The following is a 22,978-nucleotide window of genomic DNA, read 5'->3' on the forward strand; positions in this document are numbered from 1 at the left end:
AGAATGTTGGCCGCCACTGGCAGGCAGGTTGGCGGTACTTTGAAAAGGGCTCGAGCTCAAGTGCGGCGCGGTTTGCGGTGGGCTGCAACCACGGACTTCAAGACGTGTCCATGCTCCGAGAGAAGGCCGTCGTGCGTGGCCATTGTCTTGTTTTGGCTAGGAGGTCAGCGCTTCCGCTCTATTGACGTCACGGCGACCCGGATGTGACGGCCGATGACAGCTTGCCCTCTGCTTTGCGGTGTTTTTGCGCTCTCGGTCGCTTTCACTCGAGTACGGGCGAGTGTTCAAAGAGGCGACGTGCTCGCTTTGATACAAGCGGACAAATAAGCAACGGTAAGAGTCCAGACGTCTCTGGTTGCTATTCTATCAGGCCAGGCTAGCTTGCTAGCTAACAAGCTAACAAGCCAGCAGGAAGAATCCTGACGTTTTTCCTCTCACCGCGTCCTTTACTGATCCAAACGGAATCACTTGCTGCTAAACCACTGAACAATCTCAATAGTGTCGTCAATATTCACGCGAAGCATGTGAATGAGATGTTTGCTAAGTGGCCATGAAAACACGGCCAAAGCATCAAGTGCTCAGCGGCCTCACGTCCGTCAATGCGGCTCGAGTAAACAATTATTCAGCAGGCGCCTCACAGTGCAAAGGTTTTGCGAAACTATATCATAAAAAAAGAAAAAAAAAAAAGAAAGTGTTTTGGAGGCAGGCCTAGGTGAGAGGCCGACGGCCAACAGATTCCTAGCGGAAATATTCTCGCTGCGGATCATGCGATGACAAATGAAAATATTGGCAGCAAAATCAAAAAATGAAGTTAAACGTTGTTGAAACGTCTTTAAGCATATGTTTATTGAACAATTGTGCAGATTTGCATATTGTTGCTTTTTTAAAATGTATTATTACTCTAAATTTTGGCCAATATACATCTTTGTTATCAAATTATAGCAGCCGGGGGGGCTTTGGGGCTTGGGGGTTCGTCAGCATGTCTTTAAAAGTTCAAGAAAAGTTCAATGATAAGGTTCCAAAATAGCTCCATATGGTTTTTGACAGTAAATGAATTTCTCCCAAATTTCAAAATGACAGAAAAGTTCAACTTTCACCTCCTTTTTGTTTTGATTTCCAACACACTTTTAAATGGGTTTATTATCGGGCGTCAAATTTTTCAAAAAGGCCGACGCCCATATCCATCAAGACGCCAAATATCGGCCCGGCAGACAATCGGTCTTCTCCCTAGCGGCAAACTTGACTCATGTAAATAGATTTTTGTACATTGGGTAGGGACGGATACTTGCCCGCGAGCGTTGTCACGTTGCCGTCTGATGGTCTTCCTGCGGCGTTTTTGCGCGTGAAGATTTGTTCCTTGAAAGGAAATCGGCGAATGCTAATTGCCGCTAGCCGTTTCCATCGAGCGCTAGCACGAAGCTGGTGAAAGCAAAGCGTTTCTCCCATTGGAATGTATGCAGTGGTTTTTGCCAGCCAAGTCCAACCGGGCCGCCGTTCGAAGAACGGCCGTCGCACGCGGGCGGGAACCTGCCAACGCGAAGCCATTTTCTTCCATTGTAATGTGTGCGTGATGGCGAGCGGGCGTGTGTTGTCGTTGTTTTTTGTAGGCGGCGGGGGCGCGTCAGGATGAGCGGGGCGGCGCTGGGCGTGGAGATGGTGGTGGTGTTCTTCCTGGCGCTCTTCCTGCTGCATCGCTACGGGGACTTCGGCAAGCAGCAGCGCATGGTCCTGTTCGGGACGCTGCTGGCCTGGTACCTCTGCTTCCTCATCGTCTTCATCCTGCCTCTGGACGTCACCACGGTGGGTGGGGCCGCAGCGATATTCCTCAGGACTCTTTTGGGACTCATCGACATCAGCGCGAGTCCAGAAGGAGCATTTATTTTTGCGGCCGTCGTAACTGTGGCCCGTTGCAGACCATCTACAATCAGTGCCGGACGGACCGCCGGGATGGGGCCGCGGGCCCGCCCCCGTCCAACCGGACCTCAGGCAACGCGTCTGCCGCGCCCGCTCAGAGGTTGGTGCGCGTCTTACGTTTGTTTGGGTGGCGAGCGTGCCGTCACGCGGCGGCGTAACCCCGCCCCCCCCGCCCCCCCCCCTCCCCGCAGCGCGCCGGCGCCGTGCTACGAGCCCTGGAGCTACATCCCCGACGGCGTCATGCCCGTCTTCTGGCGGGTGGTCTACTGGACGTCGCAGTGCCTCACCTGGTCAGTATGCCATCGGCGGGCGGGGCGGCGGTCGCGCTAGAACCGGTCACCGGAGCCCCGATTCCGTTCGATTTTCACTTCGGGATTTCCATAGGGTTCTGCTTGTTAACGTGTGCATTTTGTCCTTGTAACAAACAGTCCCTTTTTCAAGAAACCCCCGACAATGACCCAATTTGGACTGACACTCGCGGGTGTTTTGTTAGTGGCGGAATGAGCTCAGCGTGACGTGCAATGGAATTGACCGCGATGGGCAGCTTTTTGCACGGATGCATATTCGGAGCTGTTGAAACGGAACGGCTCCATGTGGGGCGGGCGGCGATCAATCGGCCGTGACGCCCGTATGTCGCCCAGGTTGCTGCTGCCGTTCATGCAGTCGTACGCCCGCTCGGGCGGTTTCTCCATGGCCGGCAAGGTCCAGACGGCCCTCATCGAGAACGCCATCTACTACGGGAGCTACCTGCTCATCTTCGGCTCGCTGCTCATCTACGTGGCCGTCCACCCCGAGTGGCGCCTGTCCTGGTCAGAGCCCGCCTCGCGCCCGGCCTCCCGGCCTCCCGGCCTCCCGGCGCCGGCGTCCGCCGGGGCTAACGCTAGCGCCGACCCGCAGGTACGAGCTGCAGACCATCGGCATCACGGCGGCCAACACTTGGGGTTTGTTCCTGCTGGTTCTGCTGCTGGGCTACGGCCTGGTGGAGATCCCGCGCTCCTACTGGAACGCCTCCAGACACGGCCACATGCTCCTCAAGACCTACTTCAAGGCCTCCAAGCTCATGACGGAGAAGGCGGACGCCGAGGAGAACCTGGAGGACGTCATGGAGGTGAGCCGGCCAGCCGGCCAGCCGGCCAGCGCATGTCTCAAACGCTTTTGCGCCAATCCAAATTCCACCACAATTAACCACGCTTACGCTCCACCGTTACAAAATTGCCACCGCGGTAAAAAAAACATCCGCATTGGCACAAGGCAATCGAATGCGCACCTTTTTCCAGAGCTCCTTTGATCCATTGTGTTTGCTCCGAAGGGAACTGTCTTAGTTGGCGTGTTTTTTCCGCTCGCCAAAATTAAATGATCACTTGAGTGATCGCAGTTGCCCAAATAATGGCGATGGGCGTTTTATTTCAGAACGGAGCATCCCGCTCAACTTTGCAGAAACCTTCTTGAACTTTGTTGTCAGGAGGTGAGAAAGGTGAGCGAGGCCGTCAAGTACAACCACCCTCTGAGGAAGAGCGTCGACACCATCCTCAGGAAGGTGAGTGGCGTCTTTGGCGGCGTCGCCGCCTTCCCTCATCATGTTGACCGGGGATCCGCCCCCCCCCCCCCCCCCAGTGCCCGACGGACTACCAGGACAAGTTGGGGCGCAACATGGACGACTACGAGGACTTTGAGGACAAGCAGGCCTTCCCCAGCGAGCGGAGCCTGGTCAAGCTTCACAAACAGGCAGGTGCAAGCGTCCCCGCCCCCGCATCCCCGCATCCCCGGCCCCCCGCTCACCGTTTTGCCCGCGCAGGTGATCTACGCCGTGCAGCGGCACAAGCGCACGCGCGTGCAGTGGCGCATGCTGCTGCAGGAGGCCTTCCACCTGGAGGACGTGGCCAGGAACGAGAGCGGCCCGTCGCGGCGCTTCGTCCGCAGCTTCCCCCCCGCCGAGCCCCCGGGATGGTTCTGCAGACACGTCTACACGCCCGCCGCAGGTGGGAGAAGCCAGCCCGCCCCGCCCGGCCCCGCCCGGCCCCGCCCGGCCCGCCCCGCCCGGTCCCGCCCGGCCCCGCCCGGCCCGGCCCGACCCGGGCCTCCGGCCGGCCGAGCCTCCGCTCAACCTTTGCGCCTCTGTGCCTCAGAGTGGTACTGGGAGTGCGTGCTGAAGCGCTGCTTCTACCGCGCGCTGGCCGTGCTCCTGGGCCTGCTGAGCGCCGCCGTGGTCTGGTCCGAGTGCACCTTCTTCAGCACCCGACCCGTCCTGTCGCTCTTCGCCGTCTTCATCCGGCTGGCCGAGCGCGACTACAACTACCTTTACATCCAGGTGAGAAAGCTTTTCCGGGGGCCGGCCCGGAGCATCCGTGGCAAAAAAGGAGGCTGAGCTGGAAGCGGCGGCGCCGCCGCCGCGCTCTTGCCGTGTGTCCGCCCGCCCGCCTTCCAGGTGGCGTGCTTCATCACCATCTTCTTCCTGTGCACGTGCGTCTACTCCACCGTCTTCCGCATCCGCGTCTTCAACTTCTACTACCTGGCGCCGCACCACCAAACGGACGCGTACAGCCTGCAGTTCAGCGGCATGTGAGCCACCCTCGCGCACCCTCGCGCACCCTCGGCTCGTGACTGGCGGCTTTTGCCCGACCCGCCCTCCCGTCCTGCCTCCCCCCCTCGTCTTCCCTCCCTCAGGCTCTTCTGCCGCCTGACGCCGCCGCTGTGCCTCAACTTTTTGGGTCTCATCCACATGGACGCCGCCATCTCGCACCAGCGCAAAGAGCAGACGGCCTACACCTCGGTAAGCCGGCCTTCTCCCGCCGCTGGCTTCCCGCCTGGGCGGCGGCCTTCACCTCCGCTTCCCGCTCGCCAGATCATGGGCTCCATGCGCGTGCTCTCCTTCGTGGCCGACGGCTTCTACATCTACTACCCCATGCTCATCGTCATCTTGTGCATCGCCACCTACTTCAGGTAACGCAACTCCATTGTTGGCATCAAAACGTACACAAGATCCAAACTTTGTTAGCATTTTTTTCAGATTTCTTCATTTTTTCTTTGGGGGGGAGTAACCCTCATGATGAATGTTTTTGCCAACCGACATCTTTGTTGTCAAATCTTAAGCAAGTTCAGGGAGCTCCCGGCCTCATCGGCGCAGCTTCCAAAGTGCCACCAAAACTTCGCTCCAGTAGCACGCAAACTAAAGTCCTCCAAAAGAGGACAGAAATGTTCCCATTTCACTTCAGTTTGTTTGGATTTGAGAGACAAACAAAAAGTCTTCTCAAGTAGAACCTCTTGGAAAGTTGTGGGAAGGAATAGTTCCGTGACATTACCGGCGTTTTTTTTTTTTGAAAGCGGCCATCAGCTTTTTCCCAAATGTGTCCAAATGCTGAATATAATCGGTCTCTCCGTATTGCGGAGCGCAACGAAGGCCGCAGTCGACGACAAGCGCGCCGGCGCTTATTTGCCGTCTTGTGTCCGCCCCCCCCCCCCCCCCCAGCCTGGGCACCCGCCTGCTCAACCTGCTCGGCTTCCAGCAGTTCGTGGGCGACAGCGAGCTGACGTCGGACCTGGTGGACGAGGGCAAGGAGCTGATCCGCCGAGGTGGGCGGCGCGCTGCCCCGCCGCCGCCGCCGCTCGTTAGCGCGCTAACCGGCCGCCCGCGTGTCTCGTCTGCCCGCAGAGAAGCGCAAGCGCCAGAGGACGGAAGACGGCGAGAACAGGCGGCGCGTGAGTGGCCGCGGCCTCCACGGGGCGGCGCCGCGTCCGGGCGTCCGGCGCCGTTTCACGGCCCCGCGTGTCTTTCAGGAGTGGAAGGAACGCTACGGCAACGCCAGGGAGGAGCTGAGCGCCAGGGGCAGGAACAGCCACGAAATGAAGGAGACGGGCTACTCGCACCACGCCGACAACCGACGTTAGCACGCGCGCGCGCTCGCTCGCTCGCTCGCTGGCTCAGGCTCCTTTTCCTTTCGGTGACGTTTGAATTGGCTTTCGGTCGTCTGCGCCAACGCGGCCAATGCCGCTCGGAGGCCGCTTTCCCAAAAGGTCCGGGGAGTGACAGTCCGATGCAAACGAGGAGAACGAGTTGCGTCGCGCCGCGGCTTGCGCGCTTGCCGGCCGGCCCGCCGAAGACGGCGGTCGGCCGATTTGCAAACGGCGCACACTTGGCGTCGTCATGACGCCTTTGCAAATTTAGGCCGAGCTCACGAGCTAAGCAACTTGGAAGGCGCCAACCGCGACCGATGGGGAAAAGGAGCCGTTAGCTCGCGCGGGCCGCTTGGCCTTGACGCCGCCGGCGCCGCCGCCTTGTCCCTTTTGTGTCTAGCGAGCAAGTTTGGCCGTTCCGCCGGCGGAGCGGACCGTGACCGCACGGAGCTTCTCCAGGACCAAGAGCCTCTGGACTTCGACGCCGACTCGTTGGCCGACGACGACGACGACGGCGACGAGCGGCGCGCGGGCAGGTAAAGCCGGCCCGAGACTCGGCCCCCGCCCGAGGCGCGGCTTCCCGCCCGGCCGTTCGCCGATTGAATGCTCGGCTCCTTCCTGGCCCGACGGGGATTTGCGCGGTCTGACGGTCCCGCTTGTGCTTTGTGTTGCGGCCCAGAGGCGCGGGCGGACGCTACCTGTCCATGTCGTCGTCGTCGTCGTCCCGCGGCCGCATTTTCGACGACGTCTGAGCCCGAGAGGCGGGACCGCCCCGCAGGCCCCGCCCCGCCCCTTTCCCGCGGACCCGGACCCCCGTCGGCCGAGGATGCGGCCGGAGACTGGCCGCCGCCGCCGCCGCCGCCTTCCGCTTCTCGAATGACGTCAAGCCTGCCGACGGATGAGAAGTTTGGATGCGCTGGCGTGTCCCTCGTGGCCACGCGAGTCCTCGTATGTTCGGATATTTACAGACAATATTTATGGATGTGGTTTTTGTCCCCTGTCCCAGTCACGCGGTCAATAAAGCTGCTCAATGAATGCTTGGCCCACACGGGAACTGCGGCGTTCTTGCTTCAAGCGCCTTTGAGCTTCCGCGCGTCTTGATGGCGCCTTGCTTTTGTTTCAAATTCAAACTAGGGTTAGGGTTCTCCACAGACATGTTTGGCTAGAAATGTAGAAACTTCCCCAGGGAAACCCCCTTGTTACCCCCAATTTGGGTACCTCTGATTGGCTCTCCCCTTCCACCAAACTCCTCCCTCAGATTCCAAATTTGGTGTGGTGGGCCAATCAGGTTCCCCCTTTTATTATAGGGTAGAGGGGAACATGTTCCTTTTCTCCCTTAAAGGGACTAGTAGTTCAAACTAGGGTTAGAGTTGCAAAGTAGGGTCTCAAAACTAGCGTTGGGGTTTCAAAGTAGCGTTTCAAACTAGGGTTAGGTGTCAAATTAGGGTTTCAATCTAGGGTTAGGGTTTACAAGTAGGGTTGCAGACGAGGGTTAGGATTTCCAATTTGGGTTTCAAACTAGGGTTAGGGTGTCAAATTAGGGTTTCAATCTAGGGTTAGGGTTTACAAGTAGGGTTGCAAACTAGGGGTAGGGTTTCCAATTTGGGTTTCAAACTAGGGTTAAGGTGTCAAATTAGGGTTTCAAACTAGGGTTAGGGTTTCAAAGTAGGGTTTCAAACTAGGGTTAAGGTTTACAAGTCGGGTTATAAACTATGGTTAGGGTTTCAAAGTAGGGTTTCAAACTAGGGTTAGGGTTTGCAAGTAGGGTTTTAAACTAGGGTTAGGGTTTCAAATTAGGGTTAGGGTTTACAAGTAGGGTTCTAAACGAAGGTTAGGGTTTCAAATTAGGGTTTCAAACTAGGGTTAGGGTTCACAAGTAGGGTTTTAAACTAGGGTTAGGGTTTCAAAGTAGGGTTTCAAACTAGGGTTAGGGTTTCAAAGTAGGGTTTCAAACTAGGGTTAGGGTTTCCAATTTGGGTTTCAAACTAGGGTTAAGGTGTCAAATTAGGGTTTCAAACTAGGGTTAGGGTTCACAAGTAGAGTTTTAAACTAAGGTTAGGGTTTCAAAGTAGGGTTTCAAACTAGGGTTAGGGTTTCAAAGTAGGGTTTCAAACTAGGGTTAGTGTTTACAAGTCGGGTTATAAACTAAGGTTAGGGTTTCAAAGTAGGGTTTCAAACTAGGGTTAGGGTTTCAAAGTAGGATTTCAAACTAGGGTTAGGGTTTGCAAGTAGTGTTTTAAACTAGGGTTAGGGTTTCAAATTAGGGTTAGGGTTTACAAGTAGGGTTATAAACTAAGGTTAGGGTTTCAAAGTAGGGTTTCAAATTAGGGTTAGGGTTTGCAAGTAGGGTTGCAAACTAGGGGTAGGGTTTCCAATTTGGGTTTCAAACTAGGGTTAAGGTGTCAAATTAGGGTTTCAAACTAGGGTTAGGGTTTCAAAGTAGGGTTTCAAACTAGGGTTAGGGTTCACAAGTAGGGTTTTAAACTAAGGTTAGGGTTTCAAAGTAGGGTTTCAAATTAGGGTTAGGGTTTCAAAGTAGGGTTTCAAACTAGGGTTAGGGTTTCCAATTTGGGTTTCAAACTAGGGTTAAGGTGTCAAATTAGGGTTTCAAACTAGGGTTAGGGTTTCAAAGTAGGGTTTCAAACTAGGGTTAGGGTTTACAAGTCGGGTTATAAACTATGGTTAGGGTTTCAAACTAGGGTTAGGGTTTCAAAGTAGGGTTTCAAACTAGGGTTAGGGTTTGCAAGTAGGGTTTTGCAGTAGGGTTAGGGTTTCAAATTAGGGTTAGGGTTTACAAGTAGGGTTTTAAACGAAGGTTAGGGTTTCAAACTAGGGTTAGGGTTCACAAGTAGGGTTTTAAACTAAGGTTAGAGTTTCCAAGTAGGGTTTCAAACAAGGGTTAGGGTTTCAAAGTAGGGTTTTAAACTAGGGTTAGGGTTTCCAATTTGGGTTTCAAACTAGGGTTAAGGTGTCAAATTAGGGTTTCAAACTAGGGTTAGGGTTCACAAGTAGGGTTTTAAACTAAGGTTAGGGTTTCAAAGTAGGGTTTCAAACTAGGGTTAAGGTGTCAAATTAGGGTTTCAAACTAGGGTTAGGGTTTCAAAGTAGGGTTTCAAACTAGGGTTAGGGTTTCCAATTTGGGTTTCAAACTAGGGTTAAGGTGTCAAATTAGGGTTTCAAACTAGGGTTAGGGTTTCAAAGTAGGGTTTCAAACTAGGGTTAAGGTTTACAAGTCGGGTTATAAACTATGGTTAGGGTTTCAAAGTAGGGTTTCAAACTAGGGTTAGGGTTTCAAAGTAGGGTTTCAAACTAGGGTTAGGGTTTGCAAGTAGGGTTTTGCAGTAGGGTTAGGGTTTCAAATTAGGGTTAGGGTTTACAAGTAGGGTTTTAAACGAAGGTTAGGGTTTCAAACTAGGGTTAGGGTTCACAAGTAGGGTTTTAAACTAAGGTTAGAGTTTCCAAGTAGGGTTTCAAACAAGGGTTAGGGTTTCAAAGCAGGGTTTTAAACTAGGGTTAGGGTTTCCAATTTGGGTTTCAAACTAGGGTTAAGGTGTCAAATTGGGGTTTCAAACTAGGGTTAGGGTTCACAAGTAGGGTTTTAAACTAAGGTTAGGGTTTCAAACTAGGGTTAGGGTTCACAAGTAGGGTTTTAAACTAAGGTTAGGGTTTCAAAGTAGGGTTTCAAATTAGGGTTAGGGTTTCAAAGTAGGGTTTCAAACTAGGGTTAGGGTTTCCAATTTGGGTTTCAAACTAGGGTTAAGGTGTCAAATTAGGGTTTCAAACTAGGGTTAGGGTTTCAAAGTAGGGTTTCAAACTAGGGTTAGGGTTTACAAGTCGGGTTATAAACTATGGTTAGGGTTTCAAACTAGGGTTAGGGTTTCAAAGTAGGGTTTCAAACTAGGGTTAGGGTTTGCAAGTAGGGTTTTGCAGTAGGGTTAGGGTTTCAAATTAGGGTTAGGGTTTACAAGTAGGGTTTTAAACGAAGGTTAGGGTTTCAAACTAGGGTTAGGGTTCACAAGTAGGGTTTTAAACTAAGGTTAGGGTTTCAAAGTAGGGTTTTAAACTAGGGTTAGGGTTTCCAATTTGGGTTTCAAACTAGGGTTAAGGTGTCAAATTAGGGTTTCAAACTAGGGTTAGGGTTCACAAGTAGGGTTTTAAACTAAGGTTAGGGTTTCAAATTAGGGTTTCAAACTAGGGTTAAGGTGTCAAATTAGGGTTTCAAACTAGGGTTAGGGTTTCAAAGTAGGGTTTCAAACTAGGGTTAGGGTTTCCAATTTGGGTTTCAAACTAGGGTTAAGGTGTCAAATTAGGGTTTCAAACTAGGGTTAGGGTTTCAAAGTAGGGTTTCAAACTAGGGTTAAGGTTTACAAGTCGGGTTATAAACTATGGTTAGGGTTTCAAAGTAGGGTTTCAAACTAGGGTTAGGGTTTCAAAGTAGGGTTTCAAACTAGGGTTAGGGTTTGCAAGTAGGGTTTTGCAGTAGGGTTAGGGTTTCAAATTAGGGTTAGGGTTTACAAGTAGGGTTTTAAACGAAGGTTAGGGTTTCAAACTAGGGTTAGGGTTCACAAGTAGGGTTTTAAACTAAGGTTAGAGTTTCCAAGTAGGGTTTCAAACAAGGGTTAGGGTTTCAAAGCAGGGTTTTAAACTAGGGTTAGGGTTTCCAATTTGGGTTTCAAACTAGGGTTAAGGTGTCAAATTAGGGTTTCAAACTAGGGTTAGGGTTCACAAGTAGGGTTTTAAACTAAGGTTAGGGTTTCAAACTAGGGTTAGGGTTCACAAGTAGGGTTTTAAACTAAGGTTAGGGTTTCAAATTAGGGTTAGGGTTTCAAAGTAGGGTTTCAAACTAGGGTTAGGGTTTCCAATTTGGGTTTCAAACTAGGGTTAAGGTGTCAAATTAGGGTTTCAAACTAGGGTTAGGGTTCACAAGTAGGGTTTTAAACTAAGGTTAGGGTTTCAAAGTAGGGTTTCAAACTAGGGTTAGGGTTTCAAAGTAGGGTTCCAAACTAGGGTTAGGGTTTCCAATTTGGGTTTCAAACTAGGGTTAAGGTGTCAAATTAGGATTTCAAACTAGGGTTAGGGTTTCAAAGTAGGGTTTCAAACTAGGGTTAGGGTTTCCAATATGGGTTTCAAACTAGGTTTAAGGTGTCAAATTAGGGTTTCAAACTAGGGTTAGGGTTTCAAAGTAGGGTTTCAAAGTAGGCTTAAGGTTTACAAGTCGGGTTATAAACTATGGTTAGGGTTTCAAACTAGGGTTAGGGTTTCAAAGTAGGGTTTCAAACTAGGGTTAGGGTTTGCAAGTAGGGTTTTGCAGTAGGGTTAGGGTTTCAAATTAGGGTTAGGGTTTACAAGTAGGGTTTTAAACGAAGGTTAGGGTTTCAAACTAGGGTTAGGGTTCACAAGTAGGGTTTTAAACTAAGGTTAGAGTTTCCAAGTAGGGTTTCAAACAAGGGTTAGGGTTTCAAAGTAGGGTTTTAAACTAGGGTTAGGGTTTCCAATTTGGGTTTCAAACTAGGGTTAAGGTGTCAAATTAGGGTTTCAAACTAGGGTTAGGGTTCACAAGTAGGGTTTAAACTAAGGTTAGGGTTTCAAAGTAGGGTTTCAAACTAGGGTTAGGGTTTCAAAGTAGGGTTCCAAACTAGGGTTAGGGTTTCCAATTTTGGTTTCAAACTAGGGTTAAGGTGTCAAATTAGGGTTTCAAACTAGGGTTAGGGTTTCAAAGTAGGGTTTCAAACTAGGGTTAAGGTTTACAAGTCGGGTTATAAACTATGGTTAGGGTTTCAAAGTAGGGTTTCAAACTAGGGTTAGGGTTTCAAAGTAGGGTTTCAAACTAGGGTTAGGGTTTGCAAGTAGGGTTTTGCAGTAGGGTTAGGGTTTCAAATTAGGGTTAGGGTTTACAAGTAGGGTTTTAAACGAAGGTTAGGGTTTCAAACTAGGGTTAGGGTTCACAAGTAGGGTTTTAAACTAAGGTTAGAGTTTCCAAGTAGGGTTTCAAACAAGGGTTAGGGTTTCAAAGTAGGGTTTTAAACTAGGGTTAGGGTTTCCAATTTGGGTTTCAAACTAGGGTTAAGGTGTCAAATTAGGGTTTCAAACTAGGGTTAGGGTTCACAAGTAGGGTTTTAAACTAAGGTTAGGGTTTCAAACTAGGGTTAGGGTTTCAAAGTAGGGTTTCAAACTAGGGTTAGGGTTTCCAATTTGGGTTTCAAACTAGGGTTAAGGTGTCAAATTAGGGTTTCAAACTAGGGTTAGGGTTCACAAGTAGGGTTTTAAACTAAGGTTAGGGTTTCAAAGTAGGGTTTCAAACTAGGGTTAGGGTTTCAAAGTAGGGTTTCAAACTAGGGTTAGGGTTTACAAGTCGGGTTATAAACTATGGTTAGGGTTTCAAAGTAGGGTTTCAAACTAGGGTTAGGGTTTCAAAGTAGGGTTTCAAACTAGGGTTAGGGTTCACAAGTAGGGTTTTAAACTAAGGTTAGGGTTTCAAACTAGGGTTAGGGTTTCAAAGTAGGGTTTCAAACTAGGGTTAGGGTTTCCAATTTGGGTTTCAAACTAGGGTTAAGGTGTCAAATTAGGGTTTCAAACTAGGGTTAGGGTTCACAAGTAGGGTTTTAAACTAAGGTTAGGGTTTCAAAGTAGGGTTTCAAACTAGGGTTAGGGTTTCAAAGTAGGGTTTCAAACTAGGGTTAGGGTTTACAAGTCGGGTTATAAACTATGGTTAGGGTTTCAAAGTAGGGTTTCAAACTAGGGTTAGGGTTTCAAAGTAGGGTTTCAAACTAGGGTTAGGGTTTCAAAGTAGGGTTTTAAACTAGGGTTAGGGTTTCCAATTTGGGTTTCAAACTAGGGTTAAGGTGTCAAATTAGGGTTTCAAACTAGGGTTAGGGTTCACAAGTAGGGTTTTAAACTAAGGTTAGGGTTTCAAACTAGGGTTAGGGTTCACAAGTAGGGTTTTAAACTAAGGTTAGGGTTTCAAAGTAGGGTTTCAAATTAGGGTTAGGGTTTCAAAGTAGGGTTTCAAACTAGGGTTAGGGTTTCCAATTTGGGTTTCAAACTAGGGTTAAGGTGTCAAATTAGGGTTTCAAACTAGGGTTAGGGTTTCAAAGTAGGGTTTCAAACTAGGGTTAGGGTTTACAAGTCGGGTTATAAACTATGGTTAGGGTTTCAAACTAGGGTTAGGGTTTCAAAGTAGGGTTTCAAACTAGGGTTAGGGTTTGCAAGTAGGGTTTTGCAGTAGGGTTAGGGTTTCAAATTAGGGTTAGGGTTTACAAGTAGGGTTTTAAACGAAGGTTAGGGTTTCAAACTAGGGTTAGGGTTCACAAGTAGGGTTTTAAACTAAGGTTAGAGTTTCCAAGTAGGGTTTCAAACAAGGGTTAGGGTTTCAAAGTAGGGTTTTAAACTAGGGTTAGGGTTTCCAATTTGGGTTTCAAACTAGGGTTAAGGTGTCAAATTAGGGTTTCAAACTAGGGTTAGGGTTCACAAGTAGGGTTTTAAACTAAGGTTAGGGTTTCAAAGTAGGGTTTCAAACTAGGGTTAGGGTTTCAAAGTAGGGTTCCAAACTAGGGTTAGGGTTTCCAATTTGGGTTTCAAACTAGGGTTAAGGTGTCAAATTAGGGTTTCAAACTAGGGTTAGGGTTTCAAAGTAGGGTTTCAAACTAGGGTTAGGGTTTCCAATTTGGGTTTCAAACTAGGGTTAAGGTGTCAAATTAGGGTTTCAAACTAGGGTTAGGGTTTCAAAGTAGGGTTTCAAACTAGGGTTAAGGTTTACAAGTCGGGTTATAAACTATGGTTAGGGTTTCAAAGTAGGGTTTCAAACTAGGGTTAGGGTTTCAAAGTAGGGTTTCAAACTAGGGTTAGGGTTTGCAAGTAGGGTTTTGCAGTAGGGTTAGGGTTTCAAATTAGGGTTAGGGTTTACAAGTAGGGTTTTAAACGAAGGTTAGGGTTTCAAACTAGGGTTAGGGTTCACAAGTAGGGTTTTAAACTAAGGTTAGGGTTTCCAAGTAGGGTTTCAAACAAGGGTTAGGGTTTCAAAGTAGGGTTTTAAACTAGGGTTAGGGTTTCCAATTTGGGTTTCAAACTAGGGTTAAGGTGTCAAATTAGGGTTTCAAACTAGGGTTAGGGTTCACAAGTAGGGTTTTAAACTAAGGTTAGGGTTTCAAACTAGGGTTAGGGTTTCCAATTTGGGTTTCAAACTAGGGTTAGGGTTTCCAATTTGGGTTTCAAACTAGGGTTAAGGTGTCAAATTAGGGTTTCAAACTAGGGTTAGGGTTTCAAAGTAGGGTTTCAAACTAGGGTTAGGGTTTCCAATTTGGGTTTCAAACTAGGGTTAAGGTGTCAAATTAGGGTTTCAAACTAGGGTTAGGGTTCACAAGTAGGGTTTTAAACTAAGGTTAGGGTTTCAAACTAGGGTTAGGGTTCACAAGTAGGGTTTTAAACTAAGGTTAGGGTTTCAAAGTAGGGTTTCAAACTAGGGTTAGGGTTTCAAAGTAGGGTTTCAAACTAGGGTTAGGGTTCACAAGTAGGGTTTTAAACTAAGGTTAGGGTTTTAAAGTAGGGTTTCAAACTAGGGTTAGGGTTTCAAAGTAGGGTTTCAAACTAGGGTTAGGGTTTCCAATTTGGGTTTCAAACTAGGGTTAAGGTGTCAAATTAGGGTTTCAAACTAAGGTTAGGGTTCACAAGTAGGGTTTTAAACTAAGGTTAGGGTTTCAAAGTAGGGTTTCAAACTAGGGTTAGGGTTTCAAAGTAGGGTTTCAAACTAGGGTTAGGATTTCCAATTTGGGTTTCAAACTAGGGTTAAGGTGTCAAATTAGGGTTTCAAACTAGGGTTAGGGTTCACAAGTAGGGTTTTAAACTAAGGTTAGGGTTTCAAAGTAGGGTTTCAAACTAGGGTTAGGGTTTCAAAGTAGGGTTTCAAACTAGGGTTAGGGTTTCCAATTTGGGTTTCAAACTAGGGTTAAGGTGTCAAATTAGGGTTTCAAACTAGGGTTAGGGTTCACAAGTAGGGTTTTAAACTAAGGTTAGGGTTTCAAAGTAGGGTTTCAAACTAGGGTTAGGGTTTCAAAGTAGGGTTTCAAACTAGGGTTAGGGTTTACAAGTCGGGTTATAAACTATGGTTAGGGTTTCAAAGTAGGGTTTCAAACTAGGGTTAGGGTTTCAAAGTAGGGTTTCAAACTAGGGTTAGGGTTTGCAAGTAGGGTTTTACAGTAGGGTTAGGGTTTCAAACTAGGGTTAGGGTTTCAAAGTAGGGTTTTAAACTAGGGTTAGGGTTTCCAATTTGGGTTTCAAACTAGGGTTAAGGTGTCAAATTAGGGTTTCAAACTAGGGTTAGGGTTCACAAGTAGGGTTTTAAACTAAGGTTAGGGTTTCAAAGTAGGGTTTCAAACTAGGGTTAGGGTTTCAAAGTAGGGTTCCAAACTAGGGTTAGGGTTTCCAATTTGGGTTTCAAACTAGGGTTAAGGTGTCAAATTAGGGTTTCAAACTAGGGTTAGGGTTTCAAAGTAGGGTTTCAAACTAGGGTTAGGGTTTCCAATATGGGTTTCAAACTAGGGTTAAGGTGTCAAATTAGGGTTTCAAACTAGGGTTAGGGTTTCAAAGTAGGGTTTCAAAGTAGGGTTAAGGTTTACAAGTCGGGTTATAAACTATGGTTAGGGTTTCAAAGTAGGGTTTCAAACTAGGGTTAGGGTTTCAAAGTAGGGTTTCAAACTAGGGTTAGGGTTTGCAAGTAGTGTTTTAAACTAGGGTTAGGGTTTCAAATTAGGGTTAGGGTTTACAAGTAGGGTTTTAAACGAAGGTTAGGGTTTCAAATTAGGGTTTCAAACTAGGGTTAGGGTTCACAAGTAGGGTTTTAAACTAAGGTTAGGGTTTTAAAGTAGGGTTTCAAACTAGGGTTAGGGTTTCCAATTTGGGTTTCAAACTAGGGTTAAGGTGTCAAATTAGGGTTTCAAACTAAGGTTAGGGTTCACAAGTAGGGTTTTAAACTAAGGTTAGGGTTTCAAAGTAGGGTTTCAAACTAGGGTTAGGGTTTCAAAGTAGGGTTTCAAACTAGGGTTAGGATTTCCAATTTGGGTTTCAAACTAGGGTTAAGGTGTCAAATTAGGGTTTCAAACTAGGGTTAGGGTTCACAAGTAGGGTTTTAAACTAGGGTTAGGGTTTCAAAGTAGGGTTTCAAACTAGGGTTAGGGTTTCAAAGTAGGGTTTCAAACTAGGGTTAGGGTTTCCAATTTGGGTTTCAAACTAGGGTTAAGGTGTCAAATTAGGGTTTCAAACTAGGGTTAGGGTTCACAAGTAGAGTTTTAAACTAAGGTTAGGGTTTCAAAGTAGGGTTTCAAACTAGGGTTAGGGTTTCAAAGTAGGGTTTCAAACTAGGGTTAGTGTTTACAAGTCGGGTTATAAACTAAGGTTAGGGTTTCAAAGTAGGGTTTCAAACTAGGGTTAGGGTTTCAAAGTAGGATTTCAAACTAGGGTTAGGGTTTGCAAGTAGTGTTTTAAACTAGGGTTAGGGTTTCAAATTAGGGTTAGGGTTTACAAGTAGGGTTATAAACTAAGGTTAGGGTTTCAAAGTAGGGTTTCAAATTAGGGTTAGGGTTTGCAAGTAGGGTTGCAAACTAGGGGTAGGGTTTCCAATTTGGGTTTCAAACTAGGGTTAAGGTGTCAAATTAGGGTTTCAAACTAGGGTTAGGGTTTCAAAGTAGGGTTTCAAACTAGGGTTAGGGTTCACAAGTAGGGTTTTAAACTAAGGTTAGGGTTTCAAAGTAGGGTTTCAAATTAGGGTTAGGGTTTCAAAGTAGGGTTTCAAACTAGGGTTAGGGTTTCCAATTTGGGTTTCAAACTAGGGTTAAGGTGTCAAATTAGGGTTTCAAACTAGGGTTAGGGTTTCAAAGTAGGGTTTCAAACTAGGGTTAGGGTTTACAAGTCGGGTTATAAACTATGGTTAGGGTTTCAAACTAGGGTTAGGGTTTCAAAGTAGGGTTTCAAACTAGGGTTAGGGTTTGCAAGTAGGGTTTTGCAGTAGGGTTAGGGTTTCAAATTAGGGTTAGGGTTTACAAGTAGGGTTTTAAACGAAGGTTAGGGTTTCAAACTAGGGTTAGGGTTCACAAGTAGGGTTTTAAACTAAGGTTAGAGTTTCCAAGTAGGGTTTCAAACAAGGGTTAGGGTTTCAAAGTAGGGTTTTAAACTAGGGTTAGGGTTTCCAATTTGGGTTTCAAACTAGGGTTAAGGTGTCAAATTAGGGTTTCAAACTAGGGTTAGGGTTCACAAGTAGGGTTTTAAACTAAGGTTAGGGTTTCAAAGTAGGGTTTCAAACTAGGGTTAAGGTGTCAAATTAGGGTTTCAAACTAGGGTTAGGGTTTCAAAGTAGGGTTTCAAACTAGGGTTAGGGTTTCCAATTTGGGTTTCAAACTAGGGTTAAGGTGTCAAATTAGGGTTTCAAACTAGGGTTAGGGTTTCAAAGTAGGGTTTCAAACTAGGGTTAAGGTTTACAAGTCGGGTTATAAACTATGGTTAGGGTTTCAAAGTAGGGTTTCAAACTAGGGTTAGGGTTTCAAAGTAGGGTTTCAAACTAGGGTTAGGGTTTGCAAGTAGGGTTTTGCAGTAGGGTTAGGGTTTCAAATTAGGGTTAGGGTTTACAAGTAGGGTTTTAAACGAAGGTTAGGGTTTCAAACTAGGGTTAGGGTTCACAAGTAGGGTTTTAAACTAAGGTTAGAGTTTCCAAGTAGGGTTTCAAACAAGGGTTAGGGTTTCAAAGCAGGGTTTTAAACTAGGGTTAGGGTTTCCAATTTGGGTTTCAAACTAGGGTTAAGGTGTCAAATTGGGGTTTCAAACTAGGGTTAGGGTTCACAAGTAGGGTTTTAAACTAAGGTTAGGGTTTCAAACTAGGGTTAGGGTTCACAAGTAGGGTTTTAAACTAAGGTTAGGGTTTCAAAGTAGGGTTTCAAATTAGGGTTAGGGTTTCAAAGTAGGGTTTCAAACTAGGGTTAGGGTTTCCAATTTGGGTTTCAAACTAGGGTTAAGGTGTCAAATTAGGGTTTCAAACTAGGGTTAGGGTTTCAAAGTAGGGTTTCAAACTAGGGTTAGGGTTTACAAGTCGGGTTATAAACTATGGTTAGGGTTTCAAACTAGGGTTAGGGTTTCAAAGTAGGGTTTCAAACTAGGGTTAGGGTTTGCAAGTAGGGTTTTGCAGTAGGGTTAGGGTTTCAAATTAGGGTTAGGGTTTACAAGTAGGGTTTTAAACGAAGGTTAGGGTTTCAAACTAGGGTTAGGGTTCACAAGTAGGGTTTTAAACTAAGGTTAGGGTTTCAAAGTAGGGTTTTAAACTAGGGTTAGGGTTTCCAATTTGGGTTTCAAACTAGGGTTAAGGTGTCAAATTAGGGTTTCAAACTAGGGTTAGGGTTCACAAGTAGGGTTTTAAACTAAGGTTAGGGTTTCAAAGTAGGGTTTCAAACTAGGGTTAAGGTGTCAAATTAGGGTTTCAAACTAGGGTTAGGGTTTCAAAGTAGGGTTTCAAACTAGGGTTAGGGTTTCCAATTTGGGTTTCAAACTAGGGTTAAGGTGTCAAATTAGGGTTTCAAACTAGGGTTAGGGTTTCAAAGTAGGGTTTCAAACTAGGGTTAAGGTTTACAAGTCGGGTTATAAACTATGGTTAGGGTTTCAAAGTAGGGTTTCAAACTAGGGTTAGGGTTTCAAAGTAGGGTTTCAAACTAGGGTTAGGGTTTGCAAGTAGGGTTTTGCAGTAGGGTTAGGGTTTCAAATTAGGGTTAGGGTTTACAAGTAGGGTTTTAAACGAAGGTTAGGGTTTCAAACTAGGGTTAGGGTTCACAAGTAGGGTTTTAAACTAAGGTTAGAGTTTCCAAGTAGGGTTTCAAACAAGGGTTAGGGTTTCAAAGCAGGGTTTTAAACTAGGGTTAGGGTTTCCAATTTGGGTTTCAAACTAGGGTTAAGGTGTCAAATTAGGGTTTCAAACTAGGGTTAGGGTTCACAAGTAGGGTTTTAAACTAAGGTTAGGGTTTCAAACTAGGGTTAGGGTTCACAAGTAGGGTTTTAAACTAAGGTTAGGGTTTCAAAGTAGGGTTTCAAATTAGGGTTAGGGTTTCAAAGTAGGGTTTCAAACTAGGGTTAGGGTTTCCAATTTGGGTTTCAAACTAGGGTTAAGGTGTCAAATTAGGGTTTCAAACTAGGGTTAGGGTTCACAAGTAGGGTTTTAAACTAAGGTTAGGGTTTCAAAGTAGGGTTTCAAACTAGGGTTAGGGTTTCAAAGTAGGGTTCCAAACTAGGGTTAGGGTTTCCAATTTGGGTTTCAAACTAGGGTTAAGGTGTCAAATTAGGATTTCAAACTAGGGTTAGGGTTTCAAAGTAGGGTTTCAAACTAGGGTTAGGGTTTCCAATATGGGTTTCAAACTAGGTTTAAGGTGTCAAATTAGGGTTTCAAACTAGGGTTAGGGTTTCAAAGTAGGGTTTCAAAGTAGGCTTAAGGTTTACAAGTCGGGTTATAAACTATGGTTAGGGTTTCAAACTAGGGTTAGGGTTTCAAAGTAGGGTTTCAAACTAGGGTTAGGGTTTGCAAGTAGGGTTTTGCAGTAGGGTTAGGGTTTCAAATTAGGGTTAGGGTTTACAAGTAGGGTTTTAAACGAAGGTTAGGGTTTCAAACTAGGGTTAGGGTTCACAAGTAGGGTTTTAAACTAAGGTTAGAGTTTCCAAGTAGGGTTTCAAACAAGGGTTAGGGTTTCAAAGTAGGGTTTTAAACTAGGGTTAGGGTTTCCAATTTGGGTTTCAAACTAGGGTTAAGGTGTCAAATTAGGGTTTCAAACTAGGGTTAGGGTTCACAAGTAGGGTTTTAAACTAAGGTTAGGGTTTCAAAGTAGGGTTTCAAACTAGGGTTAGGGTTTCAAAGTAGGGTTCCAAACTAGGGTTAGGGTTTCCAATTTTGGTTTCAAACTAGGGTTAAGGTGTCAAATTAGGGTTTCAAACTAGGGTTAGGGTTTCAAAGTAGGGTTTCAAACTAGGGTTAAGGTTTACAAGTCGGGTTATAAACTATGGTTAGGGTTTCAAAGTAGGGTTTCAAACTAGGGTTAGGGTTTCAAAGTAGGGTTTCAAACTAGGGTTAGGGTTTGCAAGTAGGGTTTTGCAGTAGGGTTAGGGTTTCAAATTAGGGTTAGGGTTTACAAGTAGGGTTTTAAACGAAGGTTAGGGTTTCAAACTAGGGTTAGGGTTCACAAGTAGGGTTTTAAACTAAGGTTAGAGTTTCCAAGTAGGGTTTCAAACAAGGGTTAGGGTTTCAAAGTAGGGTTTTAAACTAGGGTTAGGGTTTCCAATTTGGGTTTCAAACTAGGGTTAAGGTGTCAAATTAGGGTTTCAAACTAGGGTTAGGGTTCACAAGTAGGGTTTTAAACTAAGGTTAGGGTTTCAAACTAGGGTTAGGGTTTCAAAGTAGGGTTTCAAACTAGGGTTAGGGTTTCCAATTTGGGTTTCAAACTAGGGTTAAGGTGTCAAATTAGGGTTTCAAACTAGGGTTAGGGTTCACAAGTAGGGTTTTAAACTAAGGTTAGGGTTTCAAAGTAGGGTTTCAAACTAGGGTTAGGGTTTCAAAGTAGGGTTTCAAACTAGGGTTAGGGTTTACAAGTCGGGTTATAAACTATGGTTAGGGTTTCAAAGTAGGGTTTCAAACTAGGGTTAGGGTTTCAAAGTAGGGTTTCAAACTAGGGTTAGGGTTCACAAGTAGGGTTTTAAACTAAGGTTAGGGTTTCAAACTAGGGTTAGGGTTTCAAAGTAGGGTTTCAAACTAGGGTTAGGGTTTCCAATTTGGGTTTCAAACTAGGGTTAAGGTGTCAAATTAGGGTTTCAAACTAGGGTTAGGGTTCACAAGTAGGGTTTTAAACTAAGGTTAGGGTTTCAAAGTAGGGTTTCAAACTAGGGTTAGGGTTTCAAAGTAGGGTTTCAAACTAGGGTTAGGGTTTACAAGTCGGGTTATAAACTATGGTTAGGGTTTCAAAGTAGGGTTTCAAACTAGGGTTAGGGTTTCAAAGTAGGGTTTCAAACTAGGGTTAGGGTTTCAAAGTAGGGTTTTAAACTAGGGTTAGGGTTTCCAATTTGGGTTTCAAACTAGGGTTAAGGTGTCAAATTAGGGTTTCAAACTAGGGTTAGGGTTCACAAGTAGGGTTTTAAACTAAGGTTAGGGTTTCAAACTAGGGTTAGGGTTCACAAGTAGGGTTTTAAACTAAGGTTAGGGTTTCAAAGTAGGGTTTCAAATTAGGGTTAGGGTTTCAAAGTAGGGTTTCAAACTAGGGTTAGGGTTTCCAATTTGGGTTTCAAACTAGGGTTAAGGTGTCAAATTAGGGTTTCAAACTAGGGTTAGGGTTTCAAAGTAGGGTTTCAAACTAGGGTTAGGGTTTACAAGTCGGGTTATAAACTATGGTTAGGGTTTCAAACTAGGGTTAGGGTTTCAAAGTAGGGTTTCAAACTAGGGTTAGGGTTTGCAAGTAGGGTTTTGCAGTAGGGTTAGGGTTTCAAATTAGGATTAGGGTTTACAAGTAGGGTTTTAAACGAAGGTTAGGGTTTCAAACTAGGGTTAGGGTTCACAAGTAGGGTTTTAAACTAAGGTTAGAGTTTCCAAGTAGGGTTTCAAACAAGGGTTAGGGTTTCAAAGTAGGGTTTTAAACTAGGGTTAGGGTTTCCAATTTGGGTTTCAAACTAGGGTTAAGGTGTCAAATTAGGGTTTCAAACTAGGGTTAGGGTTCACAAGTAGGGTTTTAAACTAAGGTTAGGGTTTCAAAGTAGGGTTTCAAACTAGGGTTAGGGTTTCAAAGTAGGGTTCCAAACTAGGGTTAGGGTTTCCAATTTGGGTTTCAAACTAGGGTTAAGGTGTCAAATTAGGGTTTCAAACTAGGGTTAGGGTTTCAAAGTAGGGTTTCAAACTAGGGTTAGGGTTTCCAATTTGGGTTTCAAACTAGGGTTAAGGTGTCAAATTAGGGTTTCAAACTAGGGTTAGGGTTTCAAAGTAGGGTTTCAAACTAGGGTTAAGGTTTACAAGTCGGGTTATAAACTATGGTTAGGGTTTCAAAGTAGGGTTTCAAACTAGGGTTAGGGTTTCAAAATAGGGTTTCAAACTAGGGTTAGGGTTTGCAAGTAGGGTTTTGCAGTAGGGTTAGGGTTTCAAATTAGGGTTAGGGTTTACAAGTAGGGTTTTAAACGAAGGTTAGGGTTTCAAACTAGGGTTAGGGTTCACAAGTAGGGTTTTAAACTAAGGTTAGGGTTTCCAAGTAGGGTTTCAAACAAGGGTTAGGGTTTCAAAGTAGGGTTTTAAACTAGGGTTAGGGTTTCCAATTTGGGTTTCAAACTAGGGTTAAGGTGTCAAATTAGGGTTTCAAACTAGGGTTAGGGTTCACAAGTAGGGTTTTAAACTAAGGTTAGGGTTTCAAACTAGGGTTAGGGTTTCCAATTTGGGTTTCAAACTAGGGTTAGGGTTTCCAATTTGGGTTTCAAACTAGGGTTAAGGTGTCAAATTAGGGTTTCAAACTAGGGTTAGGGTTTCAAAGTAGGGTTTCAAACTAGGGTTAGGGTTTCCAATTTGCGTTTCAAACTAGGGTTAAGGTGTCAAATTAGGGTTTCAAACTAGGGTTAGGGTTCACAAGTAGGGTTTTAAACTAAGGTTAGGGTTTCAAACTAGGGTTAGGGTTCACAAGTAGGGTTTTAAACTAAGGTTAGGGTTTCAAAGTAGGGTTTCAAACTAGGGTTAGGGTTTCAAAGTAGGGTTTCAAACTAGGGTTAGGGTTCACAAGTAGGGTTTTAAACTAAGGTTAGGGTTTTAAAGTAGGGTTTCAAACTAGGGTTAGGGTTTCAAAGTAGGGTTTCAAACTAGGGTTAGGGTTTCCAATTTGGGTTTCAAACTAGGGTTAAGGTGTCAAATTAGGGTTTCAAACTAAGGTTAGGGTTCACAAGTAGGGTTTTAAACTAAGGTTAGGGTTTCAAAGTAGGGTTTCAAACTAGGGTTAGGGTTTCAAAGTAGGGTTTCAAACTAGGGTTAGGATTTCCAATTTGGGTTTCAAACTAGGGTTAAGGTGTCAAATTAGGGTTTCAAACTAGGGTTAGGGTTCACAAGTAGGGTTTTAAACTAAGGTTAGGGTTTCAAAGTAGGGTTTCAAACTAGGGTTAGGGTTTCAAAGTAGGGTTTCAAACTAGGGTTAGGGTTTCCAAT

The 22,978-nt window shown here is 45.6% G+C and overlaps 1 protein-coding gene across 8 annotated transcripts; it reads left to right on the forward strand.

Annotated features, from left to right (window-relative positions):
• Positions 1–21: 21 nt before the first annotated feature.
• Positions 22–6,840, forward strand: lmbrd2b (LMBR1 domain containing 2b). Of its 8 annotated transcripts, none has more exons than XM_086053943.1 (18): positions 30–333; positions 1,608–1,800; positions 1,914–2,014; positions 2,106–2,204; positions 2,556–2,723; positions 2,812–3,022; positions 3,377–3,451; positions 3,529–3,639; positions 3,710–3,924; positions 4,008–4,222; positions 4,340–4,473; positions 4,579–4,684; positions 4,757–4,854; positions 5,381–5,484; positions 5,564–5,610; positions 5,689–5,794; positions 6,206–6,294; positions 6,519–6,840. In XM_086053943.1, the coding sequence occupies exons 2-17, from the start codon at positions 1,627–1,629 to the stop codon at positions 6,243–6,245; spliced, it is 2,004 nt and encodes a 667-aa protein (XP_085910069.1). In that variant the 5' UTR covers positions 30–333; positions 1,608–1,626; the 3' UTR covers positions 6,246–6,294; positions 6,519–6,840. The 8 variants fall into 8 exon arrangements, 7 of the variants coding, with proteins under 7 accessions (XP_085910063.1, XP_085910065.1, XP_085910069.1 ...); XM_086053944.1 differs by having other exon boundaries at positions 6,522–6,840; XR_015089880.1 differs by having other exon boundaries at positions 33–333; positions 6,206–6,341; positions 6,485–6,840.
• Positions 6,841–22,978: the final 16,138 nt, after the last annotated feature.

This window comes from Filicampus tigris, chromosome 15 (assembly GCF_054856515.1).
Source record: "Filicampus tigris isolate MCC_2025a chromosome 15, RoL_Ftig_1.0, whole genome shotgun sequence".
Classification (NCBI taxonomy): Eukaryota; Metazoa; Chordata; class Actinopteri; order Syngnathiformes; family Syngnathidae; genus Filicampus; species Filicampus tigris.